The sequence below is a fragment of the Thermochaetoides thermophila genome, assembly GCF_000221225.1.
Source record: "Thermochaetoides thermophila DSM 1495 unplaced genomic scaffold scf7180000011814, whole genome shotgun sequence".
Taxonomy (NCBI): domain Eukaryota; kingdom Fungi; phylum Ascomycota; class Sordariomycetes; order Sordariales; family Chaetomiaceae; genus Thermochaetoides; species Thermochaetoides thermophila.
In genome coordinates this window covers 274,382-301,426 of record NW_006383030.1, presented here as the reverse complement: position 1 = coordinate 301,426, position 27,045 = coordinate 274,382, and the positions used below count along the sequence as shown (strand labels likewise).

Here is a 27,045-nt window from a genome sequence, read left to right as displayed (position 1 = left end):
AAAAAAAAAAAAACTACTGCTTGGTCAAAAGAAAGTACAACTCACCTTGGCAGGGCCCCTGCGGAGCTTGGGCCGTGAGCTCTGCTGGTAAGATCTCGAGAGGGGGAGCGAGATCAGCCATGATGTCATGTCCTTACACATGCTATGTCAGGGGCCTCGCTGCGCTCTATGCTCTCAGATCTCCTTTTTGCTCACCTCCGCGCGAACATGACGCCCGCGCAAAAAAATCTTCGACTTGCAACGCCAAACAAACCGAGACAAAGCCGTACCATCTGTGTCCAGTCCCGCCAGCCGTGGACCTATTTCATCCCCCTCCCCAACCTCCCTACAGAATCCTTCCTCTCCCGCAACCGCCAACACTGTACAGCCCCTCTCTCGTATTTGCAACCTCCTCTCAGCCATGTCTCGCATTCCAGACTCCGACATCGTCGACCCCTCCGAACCCCTCCGTCTCCCCACCATCACCCTCGACACCACCATCTCCGATCTTTACCGTCTCGCAAACCCTTCCTCGCCCGACCGCCGCATCGCGTGGCTCGCTTGTGGCACATCCAGCGGCGTGAACCTAACCCCTTCCGTCCCGCGCAACGTGAAATACTCATACCAAGATCAGGCTTTCATCAGCGCTCCTTGGAAAGATCTGCTCTCTCCGAGTGCGGCATTTCAAAGGACTCTGGCAAAGAAGCATTTAACGCTGGTCGCGCAGCGGGATGCATTCATCGCCGGGAAAGCGCTGATGGTACAGTTCCATATCGGCCGGGACGAGGAAGAAAAGAAATGGGATGTCCTCGAAGCAGAGAGGACACTAAGCGTACTGAACGAGACCCAACGGCCGGAGATGGTGTTTTGCACCGGCCCCGGAGACCTCCCTGAGAAGGTGAAAGAGAAGGGCATTGAGCAGGTCGAGTACAAGATTGTCTTTGATGACCTGGAGAGGGCCATCCCCCGGTCGCATTCCCTGGAGACGCACTGGATGCTGAATAGCAAGGCTGCGCTGGCCAGGTCGGGGCTGCCGACGCCCAAGGCGGAGGTAATTGAGCCGGAGCCTGGGTGGCCGGGGGTAGAGCCGGGGGACTGTTGTGCTGTGTGTGGGGAGATTGCGGAGCAGACGAATCTGCCGTTCATACCGCCTGGTTGTTCGGGGCCGAGGGGAGAGTGGCTCGCGCAGCAGACGGAGAGGATTATTGCTGCCGTGCGGGCAAGGGAAGTGCCGTTTGTGTTTAAGACGCAGCAGTGCTGGGGTGGCGCTGGGACGTGGCTTGTGCCGGATGAGGAGGCGAAACGAAGGTTGTTGGGTGATTTAGAAGATACACCGGGGTTGAATGAGGGTGATGGGTTGTTGAGGAAGCTGCTGTCGCTACAGACGAGGGAGAACGAGCATATGGCGCCTGGCGCGATATTGTTGATGGAGATGATTACTGCACCCAAGGCAGATTACGGGCTTACCTTTGTCGTGACGGAGACGGGGGAAGCGGTCTTCCTCGCTGCGGCAGAACAAATGATTGCGAGAAGCACTCCAGGAAACTCGCCCAGCTCGACAGAATCCTCCACTCCAAGTCTTTCAGCCTCCCTAAGCGACGATGGCAACAGCTCCAGTAGCAGCAGCACCAGCAACGAGAGCAACACCCTAAGCCACGGCACGAATACCACCAAGACCAGCACCACCTCCGGCGTCTCCTGGGTCGGCAGCACAATCCATTACACACGGCAATCTATCCTGCAAGAGCGGTTCATGCCCCTAATGTCTCGCATCGCGCGATGGATTCATAACGCCAGCAACTGTACTTACACAGGCCCTGTTGGTGCTGATGTCCTCGAACTTGACCCCGATGATGACCCGCAAGGCAGGACCTGCGTCATCGTCGACTTGAATGTCCGTACCTGTGGGAGTATGTGTCTCCCCTTACTCAGGACACACTTCGTCAGGAGGGGGATGAACTGTGCGGCGGGCTTTTCCATGCGAGTGTGTGGGCTCAGGAGGGTGGATTTCTTCAGGAGATGGAGAACGATGCTGGAGGAAGGGAGGATGATAATTTTGAGCTGGTTTGAAGAGAGGTTGGAGGAAGGCGAGATGGAGAGTCTGGTGGATGTTGTGATTGGAGCAGAGGATGAGGAGGGATTGAGGGAGGTGATGAGGATGGTTCGGGGCGGGACGGAGGAGGTGGCGTTTTGAGGGTGTTTTTGAGTATATCGGGGATGTTGTAGGGATAATTGGAAATGACTTGGTATTGCTATCACCTCTATATGCAGGAGGTTGCTAACTTTTTTTTTGGTTTTTCTTTAATTGTTTTTGTTTTTATTTTGGTTTAAATGAGCTTGATTCTGGTTTTGGCAACAATCGTCACCATCATCATCATCATCATTATCATCATAGACACTGATCACAACTTCCACTTCTCACAATTTTCATGTTTCAGCCATTGAGAGATTACAGAAAGGTTCATCCGCATTACGAGCGAGACTGCGTGCTAACCTGCAGGTCAGGCTGAAATAAATAACATTCCTGAACAAAAGCTTCACGGCTTCTCTTCTCATTCTGCTTGTCGTTTGGCATCGTAACAGGGACTTTTCAAAGTTCCGTCGAGTCCCCTTTCTACAAACCGTTTCCATTCAACGGAGCATCTTATCCGAGTCCCTCCTTTGTCAACTAGCATCTAAACAAGCATGGATTACCTTTGAGTTCAGAAAGCCTGAGAATTCCCTGAGATCTGGTGTCATACATGTCGTCATGAAGTGGGTACACTAATCAGGTGCCTTTCGTCATGGATCGCCATCGGTATCAAGAGCCCATTAACCTCTACGCATACCTTTGTTCAGGGAAGAGTACTACTGTTAAGCCTTCACTAGCCCATGTAGAGATGAGCTTGACAACTTGCCGCGTCCTCTCCCAAACTTCTCTACTCAAACTCCCCAGTCGGGCTTTCATCGTACATCTTCCTACAATTTCTACACCAACCTCGACTCCTCTTACAAGCTTCCCAAGTGTTCAAGCACGACTCTACGCCAAAAAGATGTCCAGAAGTGTAGCTGCCGCGTCTCATGAGGACCTTCACCGCAACTCCCTCTTCAACCTCAAAGGCCGAGTCGCTTTGGTAACAGGCATGTTTCCTCTACACTCCTCTTTTCCTCTCTCCTTCCCTTCCCCCCCCCCCCGGCGCCCAAAACACATCCCCAACCCCTTTCCCTCCCTTTCCATCGTAACCGACAATAACACACTTAGGTGGCGGTTCCGGCATCGGCCTAATGATAACCCAAACCCTCGCTGTGAACGGCGCAAAAGTCTACATCGTCGGCCGCACACAATCCAAGCTGGACCGCGTCGTCTCCATCTACAACCGGGACATCGAAGGGGAAATTATTGCCCTTCCCGCGGCCGATGTTTCCTCCAAAGACGACGTCCGCCGCCTAGCAGATGAAATCACCCACCGAGAGGGGCACCTCTGCATCCTAGTTAACAATGCGGGTATCACTAGCCAGACGGTGCAGCCCGAGAGCTCGACGGCAGAGGAGATGAAAAGGAATTTGTTCGATAGTGATAAATCGACTGCCGAAGACTGGTTACAGACCTATCAGACGGATGTTGTGTCCTTATTCTTCATGACGACCGCTTTTTTACCGTTACTACAAGCCTCAACGGAAAAGCATCACGGCTGGTCCGGGACGGTAGTCAACATAGGAAGTATCAGCGGGATAGTCAAGCTCGCGCAGCACCATTTCGCATATAACGCTGCGAAGGCAGCCGCCCATCACTTGACGAGGATGTTAGCGGGGGAGATTGCCGCAGCAGGGCACAAGATACGGGTGAATGCTATCGCGCCGGGAGTTTTCCCAAGTGAGATGACTGCGGGAGAGAGCGATGAGTTCCAGAAGAGTCATTTGGAGAAAGGTAAGTATGAGAAGAAGGTGCCTGCGGGACGGCCAGGGAGGGATATTGACATGGCGCAGGCGGTGCTGGGGCTGGTGGTGAATCAGTATGTGAGCGGGCAAATTGTGGTTGTGGATGGGGGATATGCGCTAGCGATGGGGCAGTAATTTAGACGCAGGTAAATGAATACAATGCTAGAGATTCCATTATTTTTTTTTTACTCTTGGAGTTGATTCCGCCGATATCTTGCATATATCGTCCCGTCCCTACCGTTCCTACCGTCCCTCATAATGCATGCAAGTTCCTTAAAATGTGCCCTACAAAGTGGGCCCGGCGCCATCGGCATCGGCAGTGGAACCTCCGATTTCCGAGCCAAGTCCCGAGGCTCGCCGAGCCCAGAACCCTGAACCGATGACATCACCTCGCAGGACGGCAGCCACATGCGAAACTTCGCTGCGGTCGCAACCCCTTGTCCCTTGCTGCCTGCTGCGATCCCGGAGAGCGGATAGGGCGAGGGCGGCTAAGACGGGAGACCCACCCCGGTCGGTCGCCGATCCGGGAGCTCGGTACGGAGACGGTTACGCTAACGCGAAGGGTTGGAGTAGCATCTCCGGATGGTCCTGGAAGTTGGCAATGGTCACGATATGTACCAAAACACCGGCCACGAGAGTGCAAGGCACAAAGGAGACGGGGTATATTAGCCCCGCCTTCGCTTCCCTTATCAGCTCCGACAAGCAATACGATACCAACCAGTGTCAAGTAATCTCGCATTCCAAGGAATGTATCATCTCGCTGACACGACAAAGGAAATGTGCTAATGTACGGCTTGAATGGAGTATAAGCCATCAATGGCTCAAAATCTCCCCTCTCTCCTCTGGAGATGAACTCCGTGACCGAAAAAAAAGCATGATAATCAAATCCCTGCCTTAACACAACCTGATAACGCCGACAAAAATGCAAGCGTGCAGAGTAGTACGAAAAGGGTAGTAAACAGTCCAGCCCTAATGAAAAAAAAAAAATACAATACCCAATCTCATTCAAAGCCACAATACCTGCCTGTGACTTGACCTTCCGTATAACCAACCAACCCGTCCTTCCGTCGGTTAAAATAATGCAATGCAATGCTGAATGTAGCGAAGTAGGGGACATGTCAGAGAGGAGAGTAAATCAAAAAAATTGCCATATCAGGGAAATGAGCTGGCCGGATTGTCTCGGCTGCTCGGGGGTATCATATGATGATCATGATGTGGTGCGAGAATCATAAAATGACCCAACCATGACAATGTGCCGTAACGAAGATGCGAAGCGGTGAGAGTAAGCGAGAGCCCAATCCCTAAGGAAGAACACCCAACCGAAACTGAGCCGTAATGAGCCAAAAAAAAAATGAAAAAAACTGTCAAGACGATGATGATAACCAATCAACTCCTCTCCAAATAAGGCTTCATCCACTTAATATCCAACCACCCCACTTTCTCAAAAGCCTGCCACAGCTTCGACGCCTTGTTAACATCAATCTTGCACGCCTGCTGTGCATCCGTCTTGCGGAACTCCTTGCCAATTCGCGCGCACTCCAATCTCCTGAGGAAGATCCTCCTCTTGCTGGTGAGGTACGTAGCGCAGTCGAGCCGCAGGCTGCTCGCCAGGCTGAGCTCGTCGGGATGAAGCAAGTGCCGATGAGGGTCGTTGCTCAAGTCAAGCGCGTTGCCCTTCCAATCGACCTTCAGGCAATTTGGCTTAGGTGGAAGCGAGCTGAGAGGCGGGGACAGATCCTCAAGAGCCTCGAAATCCTTGTCTTCGCGGTTCGGCGCCACAGTACGGACACGCGGCTGCTGTTCCGGGGATGTCGCCCCGACATGAATGGTATCGTGACGAGAAGATGGAGTCGGAGTAGCTCGAATGGGCCTGGGAGTAGGACCAGTCTTTGGACGGGCGGCTCTAGGCTTATGCACACGCACAGGCGGGACCTTGGCCGAGGTCGTGTCGGGAGCAAGCACGGATGAAGTAACAGGCTTTGGCGCAAGGACTTGTTGATGCGGCCTCGATGATGAAAGGGTGTTGGACCAGGCAGTATGCTTCCGGTCGGCCCGCAGCAGCTGACGTTCCTGGCGCAGCCAACCTGCAGGGTCCTTCTGGAACATTCGGAGGCAGTTAGACTTGAAGTAGAGGGCTAGCTCGTAGTCCTCGCGCTTGGGTGGCGTCGAGTTGCGGAAGAGGTCTGCCGGGCGCGACGCAATGTGCTCATTGATCACGCGCTGCTCGGTCTCGGATACAGCAGTCCTTCTGCTGTAATCGCGAGAAGACCCCCATGCCGACGCAGGCCTAAACAGCGAGCCAGGGGTCGTAGGGGGCAGCGGCTCGGTAGCAGGGTAGAGAATAGGGTCCTTGACCGCGAAATTGTGCGTAGCAGGCACCGGGTTGATGGAGTTCGATGGCTTCGAGAAGGGCGACACAGGCGGCGATAGCGGCACCCGCGTATCGGCGGGCGGAGTGCTGGCCTTGTCGCTCGCAGCAGCCGACGGCCTGCTGGTGCACATATCGAGTGGGGCTGGCTCGGGGGGAGACATGAGATTACTGATATCGCAGGGCTTTACCGGCCTGCTGAGAGGCTTCGATGAGAGCACGTCAGACGACCGAGCAAGGCCGCAGTTCTCGTGCATTTCTCTGGTTTCTCTAGTAGGTGTAGGAAGGAGATTGTGAGGGGGAGACGAACAGTCAGGCCAGGCTTCCAATCTCGGCGTCGGTGTCTGGGCCCTCTCACGCGACACGGACACGGCTTGTTGCATTGCAGAAACAGGCGTGGGCGTAAGTCTGGGTTTGTCAGCCATCTACCTTAGATGACTGATAGCTGTTTGCTTTCGAATAACCAAGATCAGGTGGCGAGGAGTCAAGCCCGTCATCAACCGATGCGATGGCAAGCAATTCGGTGTGGCGATGGTGACCTGAGCCTCGATCAGACTGTCAAGAGAAGCAGCAAGAGTCGTTGACCTTCCAGCCAGGAGCAACAGTGTTCAATGGCTGGTAAATGATTGCGTGGGAGCGTGGAGAAAAGAGCAGGTGACTTGTGACTTGTGGTGGTTGGCAATCTGACTCCCCAGAGAAAGGTAAGGTAACAAAGAGCGTTGTGCAGTCCGAGAACGTTTCAGCTGAACGGTCGCTCCTTTGTTTCGTTATCTGTTGCCAAGCAGATAAAGTTGATCGCAGTGAGTAAGTGTATAAGTGGTAAGTGAGCAGACGGGGGAGACAAAGAGATAATATGGAAGATGGGAGAGATGATATCAATGGCCCAATGGAGTCCGGTGTGATGAATACGAGTCAATGGGGGCACAATCAGGCGTCGGTATTCATCTATCCAGATCAAACGGATATCAATGGATCAATTCCATGGGGCGAGGGCAACGTAGCCGGTAGGCGGGCCTTGCTTGGTAATGGGCCGTCAATGGAATCGGCTGGAAAGCGTCGGAGTGGCGAAGAGCTGCTACCGAGGGAACCTGGACCTGGAACCCAAAAGACGAGATGAGACCGAACACAAGCTACTTGCTTGGTGCTTGGTGCTTGGTACTTGATATGCGTGATGCGTGATGCGTGACGCTTGATCCGTGATGCTGATGCTTGGTGCCGAACAAGACAAAGACCTGATCCTCAAGTGACCCTTGACCCTTGACCCTTAACCCACAAGGGAACACAGGGTACAATGCAGCAGGACAGGACAGCGAGATGCGAGCAGAAGACAGATGGGTAGAGAGATCGATGGGGGATGCAGAGCAGATGAATGATGACGAAGGATGGAATGGACCAGGCAAGATAGACAGATCGGGGGATTACCGGGCTGTAAGTACTAATCCGTAACCCGCTTCGCGCTCCGTCTATGCCGTTAACGCCTGCCTACCCTGCCCTGTCCTGCCTACCTGCCTACCTAAACCGACGGAAGCTGTACCGCATGGCGGCCATCCCATGGGCCACACCCCCTAGCCATGCGTGCGCCCAGGTGTGTGGTTGTGTGTGTGCGCGTGTGTGCGTGTGTGCGTGTGTGCGTGTGTGCGTGTGTATGTGTGTGTGTGTTAAGTTGTGTTGATGGCTAGTCTCATCCGCATCTCTATCCACATCTCCATCCACATCTCCATGACCATGCCCCATCCATCGCCCATCCCAATCCACGGATACTGTACTTACTGTACCCACAACACAGTTTAAATACTGCTATCGTGCCTGGCGAGCACGCTCGCTGCACGCCCATTGCTACATACCGTCGTAGAACCGGGCAGCCAAGCAGCACAGGAACGCAGGGCTAGATCTGCCGTTTTGGCGGATGGGCTGGCTGAGTCAATAGCGCCCAGGGATCGGGGCAGGCAGCAGACATCAGACATCGAGAGTTCTGCGACAGTGCTGATGTGCTGGTTGCCATATTGATGCTATCGCCAGGGCAGAACGCGTCTAACTGCGTATGCTAATGGCGTAGGCAAGCATCGCAAACAATACGTATTAAAGTGTATGGTTTAGTTTACGGAGGGGTGCCACGAGCCCTCAGAGGATGCAAGCTCCAGGATGCTGAAATGGGATCCGCATTCTGGGGTTGGCCCGACCAGTGGGCATCAGAGCAGAGAGGGGCGTGTGTGGAGTGGAGTGGCGTGGCTGACAGGACGCATCGAACTCTTGGGGGGGAGGGGTGGGTGACTAGTCGGGATGACCATGAGTAGGGCGTTAGCACGCCCAGCGCCACACCCCTCCATCTCCCCCTCTGCCCCCGCCCCTCCGGGCGTCAGGCTCCCCTCACGCGGATTCACCAATCACCATCAATCATACTGAACCGTCCGACATGCAAACAAGCCTGAGCCAATCTAGTCACTTGCTCCTGTGATCCTGGATCCGTCAGGCAAAAATAGTCTCCATGTCGGGCACGAGACGCAACTGATGAGCACCGTGTGTACTGTACTCCTGCCCAAAGAGAGGGGGGGGGTACCTAAGTCCAGGAGGGTCTTTTGAGGAGCAATATCAGATTATCAGAGCATCAGCCTTTGCTACAGCATCAATGGCTGTTGTTTTTCCTGTATGTAGTGTGGTGTACTACTGTTTGCCTATGATGTAGGTAGGCAGGTCTCACTGGCCACAGAGAGACCAAAGCCGTCCTGGGTCGGCCCGCTCGCAAACCGTGTTGGAGAGCCAACAAGCTTTAAGTGCTGACTTGGATGCTTGCTGGCAACCTGGATCGCCTTCCCAATGGCCCCTTTGACCGTTGCAGACCTGCATCTGCGAGATCGTCAACTTTCTGGCGCTTCCAGCGGGAGTAGCCGCAAATATCCATAACCCATCTTCACCTTCTACGGCTTACTGGGCATGCTGCTTGGCTCTTTCTGGCGCCATCATCGTCTCCTCACTGCCCGTATCTGCTGTATCCTGCTGTAGGCACTGCGCAGTGTTGGGTTGGTTCGGTCGAGAGGAGGGCATTTGTCTGCGTCGACACCGATACTCATATTTGCACACTCCGTTGTCAAGCTGTTGCTATCGGGACGGGCATCGGACGGCCGAAACACACTCAATGGGCAAGGGAACACCGCTCTGAGGAGGCGGACTTCGATCACCATCATCCACACTTCTCAGCTTTGCAACCCACACTTGCGTGGACAATACCCTTTCTGCACCATGACGAGCAGATTGCCAATGCCAAAACGGCTTAAGTCCAAGTGAGAACGAAGATGGCGGTGAAAGAGTGGAATCAACATCCCGGTATCATCCCGCTCCGCCTACAACGGAGTAAAGCCGGCTTAGGGAATCCGCAGAGCCTCCGCGTCAAAGGATCCAAATCAACTGCAGTTGAGAGCTGCTGATGATAGGAATTGTTGATGACCCATTCAGCTTGTGAGGCGAAGAGGCAATGTGCAATCGACCGATTGTTCTCATCCACTGGGCTCAATCTATTGTCCCATCTTGTCAGACGCTTCATCTGCTGCTTGTACCATCACGATTCGTTGTCATGTCGACAAGTGGCAGGATATGCCGGGCCCCTCGCCTCGTGGAAGAAGTAATTCCAGTCCCGGTCGAGACAGGCCGAGATCTGATGCTCGGCAATGCTTTGCACTCGATGGGCCACGCATGGTTGGCAGCACATAGCAGCAGCAAACAATGGCAATGTGTTTTCGCCTAGCTCGTTGTGTCAGTTAACAACACACACGCCTTCTCCTTGCTTCTGACGACATCCCGACGTCGAATCTGAGGAGAGAGCGAGGGACGCAAGAAGAGGGGAAAGGAGGGGAAAGGAGGGGCGAAGAGGGACTGCTCGTCTGGCGGGTGGAGCTTTATGCTGAGCTGCGTCCCGCGAGCAGCGTGGGAGCTGTCGTTGACGAATTGAGTTTCAATTGGGCTCCGTTTGGGCATCTAAAGTCGGATGCTGGGCATCTGAGACAGATTGCGATGGGGCGAGTTGGTGTTCAGAGCTGTTGCCCGCGAGACAGCTCATCACGAATATCGCAGCATTATTTTTCGGCCGCAATGCTTGCTGTTGTGTTGTTGTCAATGGCATCAGCCATTGAGGCCACCAGCAGCAGCAGCAGTAGCCATCGTTGTTTGCCGCACTGGGCTGGCCACAGTGCCAGACTGTAAGTGACGAACGATGAAGCTGAAACGGAATACCGATAGCCATGAACCGTGACCCCAGCGGCCTCGCCCCTCGCCCATTTCCTGCGGGAACTTGTGCAGGCGTGGAACGTGTTACGAGCCACAAGAAAGCCCTAGCGAATTGACCAATCAGCGTACGGCTCTCGATAAATGACGGAAGACTATGAACGGTCCGTTTCATGCCGCGACTTTCGCATCATTGGTCTGGGGCGCGGCACTCGCCATGCCGGCGTGTCAAAAGTGTGTGACTCATCGTCGCAAATGGCCATGGAATTCCAGGATTGGCGCAACATGGCTGGTGAGAAAGCTTGGTGTTGGTACCCAGTGCGCAGACGCAGCTCGTTGGTTGGCTGAGACACACCAACCCGAAACACACCGCTTACCCTTCTTGGTTAGGTCTCGGTTTTATTTCTCTTATCGATAGTCTGATAAGAGCACCAACCGGAAGTACCTCGTCCATATCGCTCGCACCGGGTGGTAGGTACCTTAAGTATTTCTCCAACTATTCCCACACTCCAGTGTCCAATTCGAGTTGTTCGGAGGTGTTGATGTTGAAGCCTGAGACATACTCTTTGCTTTGCCATCAGGGTCTTGCTGATGATGTCAGCATAATGATCCGGATTTGTTGGCATCATTACACACAGCTGGGATAAAGTTTGGAAGCAAAAGGACACGTTCTCTGAAAAAGTCTCCAACTTTCGAGTCTCGCTCTTTGGATTTACCAGCAAATTCTGTAGTTATCAACCTCTTTTTCGAAACTGGCAACAGGGCAGCCGCGTCATCCATCGGCTGCCTGGAAGAAGGTGGGTGTGGCGCAAGGAATGGTCAGATGCCGGATTTAGGACCTATATATCGATTGTGTGAGTGTGTGAGTGAGTGTGTGTGTGTGTGTGTCTGACAACTCGACCAGCCAAACGAAAACTGCATCCGATTCCTGAATTCCTTCTCTTCAAAGCCGTTGGACATGGCAGCTCTCTGTTCCCCACACGAAACAAGATGTGTCTAGTCTGCTACGCAAGGTACTTCAGGTAATTGCGCACGAGTACACGAGGAGCAGCCCACATGACACGAGATGGCACCCCACAGAAACTCATTGCTCGGGATTACTATTAGCAAAACAAAAGACTGCTCCCATCTTCATCTTTCACATGCCATGTCCATGCCACACGGCAGCAGGCAGAGACAAGAGACTGAATCCCTCTTACCAGACGGCCACCACCAGACCATCATACCATCGGTCACATCGACCGTCATGCAGCTTCTTATCTTATCACCCCTCCATCTGGAGGAGGGGCTACATTCCTGCCCCTCTCTTTCCCCTCCTTCCGTTCTCGGTTCATAGCAGCAGCAAAGCGAAGCATTGAGGCAGCGGTCAAGCCGAGCAGTAGCAATTGTTACACGCCTCTCTTGGTTCGATGATAGACATCAGAGCCTTTCCCCAGGAATTTTGGCTGATAAAGCGCCATTACGGCTGACGATGGCGAATCAGTGTGTGCCCGCCATCTCAGCCCTTAGAGAGGAGGGGGTTGGGCCAGAGTCTAACGCTGATTCGCCAATGGATAGAGCGTGACCAAGGCCAATGATAGGCCAGGCTGAGCGATCACCACGCCAAAAACGTCCCTTCTAAGCCGTCTAACCCACCAACTTGGCGCTAATGTCTGCACCAGGACAGTGTGCTTTGCCATGTCATTCCTTAAGGCCTCTAGCAAAGGTCAATTCTGTATATGGCATGACTGTGTGAAAGTTTGATTGGAAAATTGGCTGGCCACAACATGTTGTTGTGCCGCTCTGTTGTTCGCCCCGTCATTAGATCTATGAGATTGTGGTCCATTGATGATCGACTAACAAAGTTGTTAAAGCGATTCCTTGGCGAACAGTGATCGGCCACGACATGGACAAATACTGCTAGGCGGCAGAAAGCTGGCCCTCGTCGAATGGGCTTTAATCGGTGCCGCGGACAAGCAGACAGCCAGTACATGAGCTCAGTGCGGCCCAGGGCGATGTCCCCAAACCAATGACCAATTACATATCCCTGATCGTCGAAAAGGGGTCACAGAAACGAAGCCCTGTTTGTCTAGATCCAATTATCATGGGCAGCCCTAAACGTTGCTTGGATCCGATTCACCGCTTCCATGGAGACATTGGGTGGTGGATAAGGTGCTACCTCAAACCTTGTTGGTCCCTGCAGCATGACTGGCGGTGCAGGATGGCCACAGCCAGAAAAACAGAATTGCACGGACGGAACGGCAGGCAGGTGCCAATCCTGAGGATCGCAGGGTATTGACGAAGTGAGGTCCACAATGGCAACAAAGATGCCGATATGTACACCAACAAATCACCAACAAATCTGGGAAGACCAATTGATCTGCCTGCCCCAATTTGAATCAACCGTAGTTGAATGCTGTGCCAGCATGCGTGCGTATGCGTCTGCATAGCTTCATCAATAATATAGAAACTGCACTTCAATTGGATAAATCTGGCCAGTTCACCTTTCTTCTTTTTTTTTTTGGAGAGACAAGGCGGCCTCAGAGAGCGCGTCCCCCAAGATACCCTTGTGGTTTGTGGCGGGCTGGCTGCCGGCATCCCCTCCATCCCCCTCCATCCCCCTGTTCCAGCGCCCACAAGCGTCAAGCACGGCAAGCCCTCCGGGCCTCCGCCAACCCCAACCCCAGATTTGCATCCTTCCGTTTCACAAGACCGCATCTTTCGCGCGCGCAATGGGGTAAACCCAACCTAAAGCTTAAACACACACGGCTCTTAACGTGTGATTGTGATGCTCATGCAATACGAAAACGTGCATTGCCGCAAAGTGCGATCTCTTGCATCAACACTTTGCCCTACAACACACTATGTCTTCATCACTGCAGTACTGTCCGTATATCTAACCACCCAGTTCCAGGTTTAGAACCCATTCACAAGACTCCGCTTTGTTCTCTTCCAAGCCGTGAATGCATCACACGACCCTTCCCATCTTCGCATTTTCCCAGGTCCTTCCCCTCCCATTCATCATCCCATTCTCATGTTTCATCAATGACAAGCATGGCTCATCTGACCATACTCATAGCCCAGCCAGGATGCCCCGACCAGCAACACCGCAAGGCAGCGAAGCGAAAGATACGGCACCGCCACTTGCTTCGTTAGTCTCACCGGGGAGCCTAGCCTGGACATGAAAAGAAACACTGTTTTAAAGTTTATCAATGAAGCATTTGTCACTTTGTCACCTGACCCCCACTGACCCCTCCTCTTGCAAGTCTTGTCGTCGCTTGCCGAGCCTGCCAGTGATTCTTCTTAGCGGGACATTGGTCTTGAACCCTAGAGTGGGGGACCAAATGTACATAGGAAGGCTTCACATCGGTAGGTGATTACAGTGATCATACACGGCGACAGGCTGTCCTGGTGATGTGTTTCACCTGGGATGACAAGGAAAAAAAGGAGTCATTTTCGTCATATGGGCATCTGGGCTGTGTGGGATTGACCAGTAAAAGTTTGTGCGATAGAGACACGAGGTCCAGATATGGAAATGCGTCAAACAGGCAGCCAAACCTTTGCGAGATCGATGATCATCAGTGATTGCGTGCCTTGATTTACAAGTTATGGGCCAGAATTGTCACCAGACATGTGAACTGATTGTGATTCTGTGTGTGATGGTCACGTAGACCATATCTTCAGTAACCAGAGTTTGTGAGAAGAGGAATGTAGGGCTGAACAAGGGTTTCAATACCAATTGCTAAGCCCTAGCACAGACGCGTATGGTCCATCCAGGTAACGCTATAGCTGAAGCTGAAGCTTGACCTCGCAATGCTTGCTTTGTTTCTTCCGCCTCTTGTCTGTTAGGACCTACCTAATGCCTCTCCCAGCTCGGTCTGCTGTCCCAGTGTGCCATAATGTACACCACATGCTTTCAGAGGTGTAGAAAAAACAAACCGGAGCAAAAGCCCAATTGATAGCCACACTGCAGGAAGTTTAAGTGGCGATGCATAACTTTGCTCCCCAACAGAGGCCAGAAACGGGGCCTTCCAATCGTGGAGAATCACCTGATGAAACTAAGGCAATCAAACCCATTGATTCAAGATCTGCCTTGACTTAAATTGCTGTTGTGCAGCTGCGGCTGCAGTGGTAGCGCAAGGAGAACTTTCAAGGAGAATTCTGGAAGGTGTATTGAGTTAAATGGCTGTGGGTGTTGCATCAATAACGTTGACCGAATCGACAACTGCTCGTTGCCCTCCACTTCTTGAGAAAGGTCCCTGGAGCCTTGACATAAGTCAAATGACCCGGTCTGGCCAATGGGCCATTCAGCTTCTTTGTCCTCCATCGAGGTAGGCAAGCAGCTGATATCATATTGAGGCTGACAGGAAGTTGGTTGAATAAACCAGTCGCTTCCCCAGACCTTCATCCCGTGTCCCAGGCCAGGCAGCCCACCAGCATAGAGCTCAGTCAGATTGACCGACACCTGAATTCACTCTGAGCGTTTTCGACTAATCAAAACCCGAATCAATGGTGCTGCCTTGGACTTTCACCAACGGGAAAGACTCCAAGCCAATGGTTCTGCCTAGACCCTCGCACTTTGCGGCGTTGTTCGGACAGCCGAGAGGCTTCGAACCTCGTGTATCGTAAGTTGCACACCTTGTGCGCTCACCGGACACGAGAAGTCATCTCCGTGGTATAGATGGCGTCATCGGGGGGGGGGGGCTGCGCAGATGCGATGCCTTGCAGAGTGGTGTATGTTGTCAGCCTTCCGGCACATCCGGACAGGCTGACAGCTCGGGGAGATAAGCTCCTAGAACCACTCGGCGAGAAACCCCCAGGGCTGTCTGATTAATGAAGTGCAGTTCTTCGGAATCTAACATGCTGCCTTGCCACACAGCCTCAAGTGAAATCGTACACCATGAGGCTCTGTCTTCCTCCTTTCCTCTCCTTCAGCACGATGACCATCTCATCGTCAAATCCGACCCAATTGCGCCTCTCGTCCCAATCCCGAGCTGGATCCCCTGCATTTAAGCCTTCCCCTGCAAGCGCCCTGCGTCCATTATCAGAAGAATCTTGCCAAGGCCGAACCTCTACACTCTTGCTGCCAGACAGTGACCGTCCTTCCAGCTCCCAAACTCTCATCTCCTCTCCCCTTGTACTAACACTGACAGCCTTCCCTCGAGCCGTAATCTCTGCGTCACTAATGCCTGAGGTATGGCCCCAGAGACGTATGCCGTCTGAAAGGGTGAGGGACGTGGCTGTCGATGTACACAAGTGCAGCACGAGGGTGTTGTCGGGGAGGGTTGCGAGCAGATATGGATGGGTGTAGCATAGAGTTAGGGGACCCGGTTCGGACTCGGAATGAGTAGCCGACGAAGAGGACGGGCTGCTGTGGGTGCGAGGAGAGGATGATGAGGTCGTGTAAGGGCTTGCCTCGACTGGTGTTGTGAAAGCAAGCCGGGTTGTTGTAATTTCAGGGGACGACTTGAGCCCCTTAGATACCTGCTGAATGTGAAGATCCTGGATGCCAATGGACCATCCCCGTCGTGTAGAAAACGTGTAGGCCACGGAGGCAATCGTAATGCCTGCCGCCCTACGGATAGATAAAGCCAACGGAGGCCGTGAAGTATGTGAGTCCAAGGACGTCAGGAGATAGGGGGCTGGAAGCTGTGTGTCCTCCTCCGTAGGACCTTTCATGACTGTATGTCGTGGTGGATGACACTCTTGGCCCGTCTCGACGGTGATTGGAACCTCAAAAGTGTAGAGTGAGATCAAGACTGCCCGCGTGGCCGTCAACAGATAGGGGTACAGAAAACTCATTGCGATCAGCTCTCCATTGCTCGACTTGGCATGCCGATACCGCAACGCAAGTTTCCTGTCCTTCGTAGTCAACCTCCACACCCCAAAGCTGCCGTCAGTGAACCCCAATGCCACATCGAGGATTCCCTTGTGATGCTCCGAGTCGTCAACAGCAATGGCACTCGGGGCAGTCCTCTCGTTCCCATCCACAACCTCAATTTGGGCGATCAAACTCCGCGTCTTAAGATCCCAAGCTCGCAACCCCTCGACCCTATCAGCAGTAACGGCAAGGCCCTCTACTACCTTAACCAGCATCCTCCTCCCCTCCTCTTCATCGTCTATCGCCAGCTCCCCGCTCAACTTCAATTCCTCAACCGCACATTTCCCCCTAGCCCAATTGTATCTTATCTTATACTGCCTCTTCCAATCCACAGGCCTATACTCCTCTTCTTCATCCTCCCTTTGTTCCTTCCTCCTCCCATCAACCCACAACATCTTCCTCCCAGCATGATGAAACCTTAACCTGCCTGCCCCTTCCTTCCCAGTACTCATCCCATCCCTAAACCCCGGTATCCTCATCACCCTTGGCAAAACAAACCTCTCGTAATACAGCGCCTTCCACAGCTGTGAGTCCGACGCCAAGCGATAGAACCTCCTTGATACAGGCGCCACGGCGAGCAAGTGGGGCAGCGACAGGTGTGAAAGAATGCGCAGAAGGAGCTCGTCAGACAGAGGGGAAAGAAGGTCGGCCCCGGTACGGGAAGGCGGTGTGGAATTAGGATAGGGTGTGTGTTTTATGGACACGGTTCCGGCGGTGACGGGGGCCGAGACGGAAGAGGGATTTGCTGGGGCGGAGTCGGAGTCGAAGGCGGTCAGTTTGCGGCGCTTGGTGCTGGGCCCTGGGTGATGGTTGGTGTCGCTGTCGCTGTCGGCGTCATTGTTGTCGCGGGGTCGGTCGTCCTTGTCGTCGGCGGCAGCCGGGCGACGGACGCGCTTGAGTCCCGTCATAGACTCTGATGCAGATACTGGTATTGCGTTGCTTTGTTTAGTCATGCATTTCTTGGCAGTCTGTTGCGCAGGACGCACCCTTAGTAGTGGTGGTTGTGATTGTCGGGTTCTGAAGCTTTTCTCTCAGCAAGAAGCCGGCGACGTTAGAGCGGTGGACCTTGCGGTGGAGCCTTTCATGGGCAAAATGGACCGTTTAGTGGTGGGGCGAGAGCTAAGCTTTTTATTCCTTTCCAGGGAAGACAAGGGCCCCTGTTGGGTCGGGCCCAAGGAAATTTCACGAAGAGTCGGTGACAGAATGAAAAGAATGGGGGTTTGGAACAAGCCTCTTTGCTAGTTGTTTGTCATAACTTAGAAGAGAATCGGATATGTCCAGGATCAAAATTTCCAGGACTGCAACCTGTTTTAACCAGAGTACTAGCACTAATATAAACCCTAACCCGAAGCAAGCCTGGGCAAGAGCTGAACCCTAACCCTAATCGCATTCTTCTGTTGCCCCCCGGATCATGAAGCCCCTTTTTTCTCTGCCTCACACTCTCATACAGTATCCAACTCAAAGAATTGATCATCAGACGGTCCAGTTAGCATACTATAGGACAAACTATGTTTAGTGATTATGTTCTCCCCGTGATGTTTCCATCAGCATTGCCTCAAGCTGCCATGAGACCAGTCCTGTTTCTCTCCCAGGCAACATTTCTTTGTTCCCAAGCCCATTCTGCCGCATTTGGTTCAGACACAAGGCTTGTTTCTTTGTCTCTTCCAACATTGACAACGCCAACCCTGAAGCTTCTAGCTGTAAATATGCCCAGCTATGTAACTTTCGTCATCGCTTCTGCCCAAACAAACATACATCCCTCAAACTTTACCACTCGCATTTCCTCCCCTGGATTCAGGCAATAGTCCTTCGAACAATCTACCTCAAGCTCCCTAACAACACCCTCCCTGACAATGCCCTACTCTCCAGCACCCGTAATCCGCTACAGGCCGCACTTCAGCTCCACCGTCCCTCCCGACAATGTGATCATCTACTTTGAGGAACCCGACTTCAAACCCTGGGAGATCCGGAAATCAATCCTGGTGCAACACGAGACTTACCATCGACAGAATCATAAGTCACGATACTTGGAAACGATCTACCGCGACGTCCGTCTCCTCAGACGGCTTACCCAGGCGTTTGCTGAGCAAGTTGGGAAATTGACTAAGAGGCTGTGGTTGCTTCATATCCTGCCGTATGTCGTAACCTTTGATATTTGTCCGTGCCTATACAATTCGACACTGACAAACCGTCATTCAAAGCCCCCTCATTGCCTTTCATCTCTTACTAATTCTCACCTACTACATCAACCCATCTCATACCCCGGAGCTTGAGTCCAGCTCTATTTCCTTCTTTTCGAGCTCCAAACAGCAGTTTCAGACACTCTACTATCTCTACTACGTAATTCTCTCCCTTTCTTTTGTTCCCTGTGTTTACGCTTCGTTGTCACTCTTAAAATCCTACGAATGGCACCGCCAGCTCAAGATGATCGAAAAACTCAACGGCGAATTGACCATGCTTGAGGATCACAAAGCGAGCTGGCACAAACCCCTCCCGGACACTCTTTTGCTTAAGAATGAGCGCTTCTATAAAGCAATATATTGGAATATTCTGGAGCCATATGAAAACTGGTACTTTTATGGCGTGGACTACGACTATGTGGAGATGTATAGGAAGGCGATCAGGAGGGATTCAAACAGTGATGAGTGAACTTTTTGTAGGATTAGAGAGTCAAGATAGCTCCTAACATGCAAGCATCGACTAGTCTATGAAGTACCATCTGCTGTAGGATGGGCCCATCTTGTCTCTCTGGAAGAAAAGGTTATGAAACCTCATCGAGCCAAGACCACTGCGATATCATTATATGTGATTGCACCTTCCACCTTTCTCGATCCAGTAATCGTTACATTAATCAGAGGTATACTGATAAAGCTGGCCAGGGAATGCCCCTTCGGCGGCCAGTGTCGCGTAGTACAGCTCTGTTCCCGCCAGAATTACCATTCGTCCCTTCCCTGCAAACTGAAAGTTTGCTGCCGTGTGTCCAATGAATATCTTGCCGATGAGGGTGCCGAACCGGTTGAAAACTTGCACGCCATCACCACATCCCGTGTACACGTTGCCATTCGTGTCAACATGGATTCCATCAGGGATACCTGGACTGACATAAGCGAATACCTTGCGGTTATCGAAACTGCCGTCTTCCTTGACATCGAAGCGGTAACTTCAAAGTTCCAGTGTCAGCACCACAACAAGCTAGATTGGAGAGGCACTAACGTACATGGTGGCGGGGTTGTCGAGAATGACTCCATAAAAGGCCTGGACCATTCCTGTATCGGTGACATAAGCGTAAGCTCCGTCAGGGGAGAAGACTATGCCTAGAGCACACAGTAAGAATCAGAGCAAGCAACCACGGTTGACAAACGTCGGTATAGTTTTCACCATTTGGCTGAGAGAACCCATCGGCCACTGCTGCAACAGCTCCTCTGTCAGGGCTAAAGCGATACACTTGCTTTGGCAGCCCGGGAGGAGGTCGGAAATCCTGAAGGTAGCCGTACGTGGGGTCAGTGAAATAGATATCACCATTGCGAGGATTGATAGAGACGTCGTTGAGAGAATTGAACTGCCGGCCAAAAAAGTTGTTGAGGATGACTAGTTGTGGTGAGTTCCTTCTTCGGTTAAGGCTCGTCAATGTGATTCGCTTACCTGTGGTGTTGTATGGTGGCCTAGGATTCATTAGGTATATAGCCGGAGTAATGGCCTCTCCTTGCCCCTCGCCGAGGAAGAGTAGTTGGTCCTTGTAATTGGTGCCTCCTGTCGCAGAATATGTTCAGCTCAAGATCAGGACAACAACAAAGCATGGAACCTACCATTGGGGTTAATGACCTGCGGGTCTGAATCCACAACCTCTATAAAAACTGAGCCGCTCGCATTTCTCTTCTGAGTGATCTCTGGGGTGATCGAAGAAAGTGAAATCTTAAGAAGTATTGCTGACTTGTTGAGGCCTGTACCGGCAGCAGGGGCACCTGCATTCTGTGAAAAAAACATCTCATCTGTTTCCGGAAACCTGAGCGAGGGGGGTTAAGTCTTTGGGACTTTGAATTTGATCATGCGAGCTGAGAACATACCACACTGGTGCCTCGTGAAACAGGAGGTCACCGTTTGTATGGTTCAGCAGGGTCAGTGTTGGATTGGGCCCAGTGACCGTGTAAAACTCCGGATCATAGAAGTGGAATGGCTTGTCGAGAAGTTTTTGCAGTGTAGTTCCAGGGGGGACGAAGACCTGACTTTTCTTAGCACACTGGCCACGTCCTTGGTCCAATCGATGGAACGTAACAGCATACCTGAAATGCGCCGTCGTCAGACGGAGGAGGGACTGAATCAAGGACAGTGGCTCGAATCTGATCCACGTATGTCGCAAGTCGTGGCAGTGTATGCCCTCCATTCGCACTCTGATCTTGAGCCGCTGTTAATCCAGCAGCTACCGTCAAGAGGAATTTTAACATCATCAAAGCCATCTTGATGGAAGAGCTTCCAATGGACCAGTGAGAAAGAAAGAGCACAGGGATGATCGACAGCGTCTGACAAGAGGAGCTGAGATGAAGATTCTCGTTTTCTGGAAGCAGATATGTCGGGGATTGGATATCTAGGGTGAGATGTCACAGATTTTACACTTCGACGCACCTCTTCATCGATGTACTGTCGAAGTCAAGGGATACCTGAGTTTTCCTGCGGAATTGGTATCTCCAGAACCGAGATCTTGTGGTAACACAAACGGATTCCCCGAGTTGACTGTGACCATCACACAAAAAAGCTAGCGAACGAATGAGGAGTTAACGAGGATGCTAGAATGACGAGATATGACAGGTGACCCTCTTCATATCGAGCTTGCCATTCGATGAAGCCCTGCTTACAGTATCCAAGGAAAGAGCTTCTTGATGCACAACAGCTGCAAGAGAAAATGACCCAGATCACTATGACCAAAGATCTTCCATGAAGCCCTCCACTTGGAAAAGAGTTGTCAAAGAAACAGCGAAGCTCAAGTCTTCCGGCACCAAGACTTCATAACACGGGCGTGTTTGCAATGCAAGCGATGACGATGCATATTATTCTGCAAGCTCGATGCCCAAGTGCTATATTCAATATCATGAGAAGGGCGTAGCCAATGTCTTGGGGAAGCCCTGAACCTAACAAAACATACAAGTTACACCACATCCCTCAGCTGAAAAGCTAGCCTGTATATCTTTCTTTACGCCCCAGCCACGCATTGAGAATAATACGGCGGCGAGATAGCCCTGCAAGTGTATCCGCTCTGCGCAAGATGTTCGTCAGTGTCCGAATAACCCGAAGGCAACAACACCAAGACATAGGTAACTTACTGCGCACTGCGTGCACCCAGTATACCCCTGACCACCGCACTGCCCATAAGGCTGTACTTGACATGAGGAGGCCTCTGGCACACCGGCAGTACCGCCGCCAACCGGCTCAAATGTTGGCGCCTGAGCACTTGGTGACGACCCAACCTTGCAAGTTGACTCACACCCAGCACAGCCCGAGCCAGCAACCTTCGTCGTCCCTCCTGCGTACACCGGCGGCCCAGGCGCAATGTAATTATCAAGCGCCGAATGGATATTAATCATAATCCCTGGATCATTGGCACCATATGCCCCCGGGAAGCGGACGAGTGACGGACTAGCCGTGCCCGTTCCTCCCGAGACAGTGATCTGGTAGCACGAGATATAGAACTGCGCGCCACCCGCCTGTCCGGCGGTATGCAGCGCCAGGGCCTCTGCGCGGAGCAGATAATCTCCGTCTTGGAGGTCGGCGGGAATCTTGACGTCCATCTTGCCACAGCATGCGTTCAGGTCGCGCGTGCCCCAGTTGTCGTCGTCTCCTGACCTACTACCAGGCTTCTTGGACCATGAGTTGGAGAAGATCTTGAACCATCCCGTCGAGGCGCCATCAGCCGTGGTAGCGTCAGGGACCTTGGACAGATAGACTTGCACGGGCCCCCAGTGAGCGCCGCCAATGGCTTCGTTATTACATGAGCGGTCGCCGGGCTGCTGATGCATTTCGACAGTGACGGTACCGCCTGCGCGGACGGGGCACTTGCCGCTCACGGGGCGGGTGCCGGCATTGCAGACGAAGTCGCGGCTGTTAACGTTGGTGATGGGGGAGTTGGACATGGGCATGCGGATGCAGGAGGCGCCGTGCGGCTAAGTTAGCATAGTGGTGAAGATGAGCCAGGGGTTAAAAAACATGGGGCTACGTATATAATCAGTGCCATCAACCCAGAGTTGCTGGAACAAAGCATGTCCCGCGACTTCGTGGGCGGCGATGGTCGCCAAAGCAGCTGTGAGTGTTAACTTCATGTCGGGTGTGAGATATCGCGTCTGTTGACGTTATGGTAATGCCGGTGTCTAGAAATGGCAGAGAGACACCAGAGATGGGCTTTCCTGCTATGAGCCCAATATATCTATTCTTCCCATCAGGGGGGGGGGGACTATCATCCCAACCATCATGGACCGCAGCAACTACCGGCATTCCTTGCCCTCAGCATCCCATAATCAGCGATTAAGGGTGACCAGTTCGGTCTTATTCCAACTACCATGCGTATCACCGATATTGGTCCCACGGGGCCCCAGGCCCGGCTGGGCGTTGAGTCCAATATACAGGCTCACTATGCCCCAGACTCTGTGTTCCTTGCCCCGGACTGTACCCTGTATCCTCTGTGATAGATATGCAGCCACGGGACTTCTAACGGCGCTGCAGCCGTCCGCTTAGATTGGTGCCACTAAGGAGGGGTAATATCGCGGGGCAATTTACCCGGCATCGTGGGCCGCCGGCCTTCCTGAAGGGGGGGCAGCGCAAAAGGGGTCTTGATGATCCGTGCCGGTTATATCATGGGTCCTAATGGACCTTGTGTCTCCCGAGCAGATGCCGAACCGTTTTCATTTTTACTTGGATTGGGCTGACGGGGCCACATTCGACTGAGGTTGTTTTGTTCTTGCAATCCATCCTTAACCTTTGTGAAGCGAGGATGATATGCCATCCTGCATTGGGAGAAACTTTGGGCTAGAGCCAGATCATGGAATCTCGTTACTGCCGTGAGACTGTATATATACCAGGTCGAAACCAGGTAATGATAGGAGCCCAATGTGTGAGTTATCAACATACGCCGGCGCTTATCACTTGCTGTCGCTCATGTTCGGTTGGGAAAATAAGCTGATGGCTGCAGACTCGAACCCCAGCCAAAGCTTCTGTTTCGATTAGGGGTTATTGAAAAGATTTTGGGGTTCTATGTCGCTCTTGAGATCGATACACAGTTCGAGGCGCATATGATGGATGCTCTAAAATCTGGTATTAGCGTTCCTGTTGGCAAGGAGAAGGAATCCAATCCCACTTCGTAGGACTGTCAAATGCATACCTGATCAGGAAAACAGTCGAGTTCCTGAGAAATTGGCTCAGAGCATAGTACCCTGACAGTGCTGCAGAAACTTGCTATGACCTAAAAAGCTATGAAAATCACCAGAAGCAAATCCAGACAATCGTAAGTGACACGAAGAAACAATTGTTTGTTGACTCGAGACCCAGAGGTCTGTCTTCTAAATGTTGGTATGTACACCGGGCGCCCGACCTCGCCTGGGGCCTGGTGCCGCCCATCACCAAATCCCCAGAACCACCATGCCGTTTCTTCTACAACGCCACCCACCTTCTAATTCACCCTCACCCATCCTTTATTGTTGCGCCTGTTCCCTGGCCAAGCGCTCAGCCTCCAGTTCCCTCTCAGCCTGCTGGTAGTACTTGGCAGTGTCGACGCCGTGCTGGTTGTGGTTGACAAAGTTAAACCAGGGCATGACGCCGAAGAAGAGTGCCGAGTAGCGGGACTGGCGGGCGGCGACACCCTGCATGGCGGGGCTCAGCCTGCTTTCGCCGTACAGTGGCAGGCCAGCCTTGACACGGTCGGTCATCTCGCGCATGTCCATCTCAACTTCCCGGGCATTCTCGGACATGCCGTAGAACCGGACTGCAAACCAGTCAGATATGCCACCAAATCCAATTCTAGGGTTGCTCTCTTTCGCCCATCTCGTAGACATGGGCTTGTAACAGGCAAGCGCGGGGTCACGTACGGATGGAGCGCTGGTAAAAATAGAGGAAGCCGCCGGCCAGACCGATGAATCCGGCTAGACGCATGGCCTTAGCGAAACCGCCCCTGCCGACCTGCGAGGGAGAAATCCTCTCCATCAGCCAGAGCGCAGCTGGGCCAGCGGCGGCAGCGGCGAGACCGTGGGCGTAGTCGGACGGCCGAGCATAGCGAATCACACGCGTGAAGTGACTGTATAATGTTCAATTAGGTCAGACTAGTCGGCTCGAGATGCGATATCGAAGGGGAGAGGTAGAATCCGCGGGGAGGGTTCGGCAGCAGTTAGCAGGAAACATACGGGTCATTATCGATGAGCTATTTCGCCGTTAGCCGTCGTCGGAAAAGTGCAGCAAATTGGGCATTTACTCACAGGGTAGTCGGTCTTGACGGTCTTGCTGGGGAACTGATACGTCTGGGTCGGAGTGTTCGACATTTTGGCGGCGGCCGACAGGCGTCGTCGAGCAACTCGCGAGGTTCTGATCAATTGAAGTCCGGAGCCGACGTCGAATGCTCCCGTCCCAACCCTGGGCTCGAGCTCGGGTGGCGTGGATGCCTTAGGTCGGTACTGCCGGTTGACAAGGCTTGGCATCCGACATGCACCGCCACAATGCTCCAGGGTAGATAAGCCACGATAAGCGCGTATGCGCCACACTTTTGTAAATGGCCGGGGTCCCGCGACGCGGTCCAGTTGGCTAGACGCGTCACACATTAATTAAACAGACGTCTCCAAAGGACAGCACTTTCGAGGGGTCATTTGGTAAAACGCTTCATACACCCAGACTTGGACTCAAGACAGTCATATCGCTCAAGATGGCGTCGTCAATGAGGGGTAGAAACCTTGATCCTGGCAATCTCTCCGACTGGGACGATGAGGACCTTTTTGGCCCCTCCAGCCCTAAGCAGGGCGACAAGAATGACAAGACCAAGAACGATAAGAACAGCAAGCAGAAGACAGATGCTCTAGGCATCGACAAGGAGCTCAACTTGAAGAAGAAGCAGAGAGCACCTAAAGTCAAGCTGGATGACCAACGGTTGCTCTCGGAGAAGGGCATTCCCAAACTGCGGAAGATGGCGCCTAGACTCAAGTTCAAGGGCAAGGGTCATGAGGTAGGCCTTACCTAGCAATGCCCAGCTACTGCTTTTGACTGACGCAATCTACAGTTCTCAGACACTGCCAGGCTTCTTTCCTTTTACCAAGAATGGCTCGACGACCTCTTCCCCAAGGCCACCTTTCTGGATGCTCTAGCCATGGTTGAGAAGGCCGGCCATAAAACGACAGTGCGCAACGCCCGTCTGAAATGGATCGATGAGCTGAGACCAAAGGCCTCATTCGAAGATGAAGGCGAGGACGAACATCCCATTTACACACGAGATATGCCCAGGCCTCCAGAAAAAGTGGCACCAGTCTTTGCGAAGGCCACCGGAGCAACCACTGCCCAGGCCGCTTCTAATGATGACGGTTCAGGACGGGAGCGAGCCAGGACCCCGCTAAGCCAGACAATAGAGGATCTTCTTGGCGATATCTACGATGCCACACCGAGGAGGAATACCACGACCAACACTGCGCCCGCTCGGCCAGAGCCTGACGGCGACATCCCGAATGACGAAGATATTGATGCGCTCATGGCTGAAGCTAAGGTCCAAGCAGCTCAGAATTCAGGCAGCATCTTCGGTAACGGAATCCGGAGCAATGGTTCGCAGCCGACGCGGGAGCTTAATGACGACGAACTGGACGAGTTGATGGCCGAAGCTGATGCTTACGGAGCACAGAGGGCTACAACTGCGCCAGAAACCAAGCGTCTACAATCGACACGAGAATTGAATGATGATGAACTGGATGGGCTGATGGCGGATGCAGCGGCAGCGGAAGCAGAGGCTAGGGCTCGGCAACGAGCGGCCAGGGCGAGCCAGCCTGCTTCAGGGCCAGCTGCCAACAACAGCATATTTGGCGATGTGAAGCCTGTATCTCCAACAGATGATTATTATGGCGACGATGACGACTTGGATGCTATTATGGTGGAGGCAGAGGCGCTGGTATCGTCTCAGCAGGCCAAACCAGCTGAGGCAGGGTCGGCTGATGCCACCACACAGGCCCCTGAGAAACCCGCTGCTGGTGGTGATGATGGTGATGATCTTGACGCGCTCATGGCGGAGCTGGAAGCAAGCGCTGGCAGCCACAATGCAACATTAGATGAGCAAAAAGGCGCATCGGGGGGAGGGACAGGCCAAGCCCAAGAGAAGGCTGGCGGAGATGGAGAGGCCGAGATGGAGGGCCTCTGGGAGTAGTTAAGTCTTGAGCTGCTTAGTATACATTGACAAACTGTATGAATTACCTGGGAAAAGCCCGCTTTCACCGCGTGCAAGCGTCAAGCCGGTAGATTGTGCCCTCTGTCGGCCGTTAGAATGAACGAGGATGCCCCTTCACTTATATGTGACCCTAACCCTGACGTCAGCTTGACCTCGACCCCACAATTGTGTTTGGCGGGGTCAAGTTGTCGAGCAGCCCGGTCAAGTCAATCGCAGGCTCAGCCAAACCCAAACTTTGGACCTCAATCCAACAACCGCCATCGACAGCGTTTGCTCGCAACTCAATTTATTATACAGGGCCTGTCTGGCCAGTATCTG

General features: G+C 52.9%; 8 protein-coding genes across 8 annotated transcripts; 4 read left to right on the top strand and 4 right to left on the bottom strand.

The window, feature by feature from the left end:
* Positions 1-400: 400 nt before the first annotated feature.
* CTHT_0011160 (uncharacterized protein) lies at positions 401-2,173 on the top strand (the record flags this gene model as incomplete). The annotated part of the gene is made up of 1 exon (XM_006691573.1): positions 401-2,173. One exon carries the CDS (start codon positions 401-403, stop codon positions 2,171-2,173), a length of 1,773 nt encoding a protein of 590 aa, XP_006691636.1.
* Positions 2,174-3,243: 1,070 nt separating this feature from the next.
* CTHT_0011150 (reductase-like protein) lies at positions 3,244-4,032 on the top strand (the record flags this gene model as incomplete). The annotated part of the gene is made up of 1 exon (XM_006691572.1): positions 3,244-4,032. The coding sequence occupies one exon, from the start codon at positions 3,244-3,246 to the stop codon at positions 4,030-4,032; it is 789 nt and encodes a 262-aa protein (XP_006691635.1).
* Positions 4,033-5,283: 1,251 nt separating this feature from the next.
* On the bottom strand, positions 5,284-6,522 carry CTHT_0011140 (SWIRM domain-containing protein; the record flags this gene model as incomplete). Its single annotated transcript, XM_006691571.1, has 1 exon — positions 5,284-6,522. One exon carries the CDS (start codon positions 6,520-6,522, stop codon positions 5,284-5,286), a length of 1,239 nt encoding a protein of 412 aa, XP_006691634.1.
* An 8,818-nt stretch (positions 6,523-15,340) lies between these two features.
* CTHT_0011130 (uncharacterized protein) lies at positions 15,341-17,248 on the bottom strand (the record flags this gene model as incomplete). The annotated part of the gene is made up of 1 exon (XM_006691570.1): positions 15,341-17,248. The coding sequence occupies one exon, from the start codon at positions 17,246-17,248 to the stop codon at positions 15,341-15,343; it is 1,908 nt and encodes a 635-aa protein (XP_006691633.1).
* A 945-nt stretch (positions 17,249-18,193) lies between these two features.
* Positions 18,194-18,989, top strand: CTHT_0011120 (uncharacterized protein; the record flags this gene model as incomplete). Its single annotated transcript, XM_006691569.1, has 2 exons — positions 18,194-18,474; positions 18,542-18,989. The coding sequence occupies 2 exons, from the start codon at positions 18,194-18,196 to the stop codon at positions 18,987-18,989; spliced, it is 729 nt and encodes a 242-aa protein (XP_006691632.1).
* A 198-nt stretch (positions 18,990-19,187) lies between these two features.
* Positions 19,188-22,648, bottom strand: CTHT_0011110 (lactonohydrolase-like protein; the record flags this gene model as incomplete). The annotated part of the gene is made up of 10 exons (XM_006691568.1): positions 19,188-19,500; positions 19,558-19,654; positions 19,719-19,928; positions 19,983-20,090; positions 20,147-20,343; positions 20,405-20,559; positions 20,621-20,857; positions 20,961-20,975; positions 21,656-22,492; positions 22,568-22,648. 10 exons carry the CDS (start codon positions 22,646-22,648, stop codon positions 19,188-19,190), a joined length of 2,250 nt encoding a protein of 749 aa, XP_006691631.1.
* A 1,365-nt stretch (positions 22,649-24,013) lies between these two features.
* Positions 24,014-24,853, bottom strand: CTHT_0011100 (NADH-ubiquinone oxidoreductase-like protein; the record flags this gene model as incomplete). The annotated part of the gene is made up of 4 exons (XM_006691567.1): positions 24,014-24,303; positions 24,407-24,612; positions 24,719-24,735; positions 24,791-24,853. The coding sequence occupies 4 exons, from the start codon at positions 24,851-24,853 to the stop codon at positions 24,014-24,016; spliced, it is 576 nt and encodes a 191-aa protein (XP_006691630.1).
* A 377-nt stretch (positions 24,854-25,230) lies between these two features.
* CTHT_0011090 (uncharacterized protein) lies at positions 25,231-26,706 on the top strand (the record flags this gene model as incomplete). The annotated part of the gene is made up of 2 exons (XM_006691566.1): positions 25,231-25,527; positions 25,582-26,706. 2 exons carry the CDS (start codon positions 25,231-25,233, stop codon positions 26,704-26,706), a joined length of 1,422 nt encoding a protein of 473 aa, XP_006691629.1.
* Between the last annotated feature and the right edge of the window lie 339 nt (positions 26,707-27,045).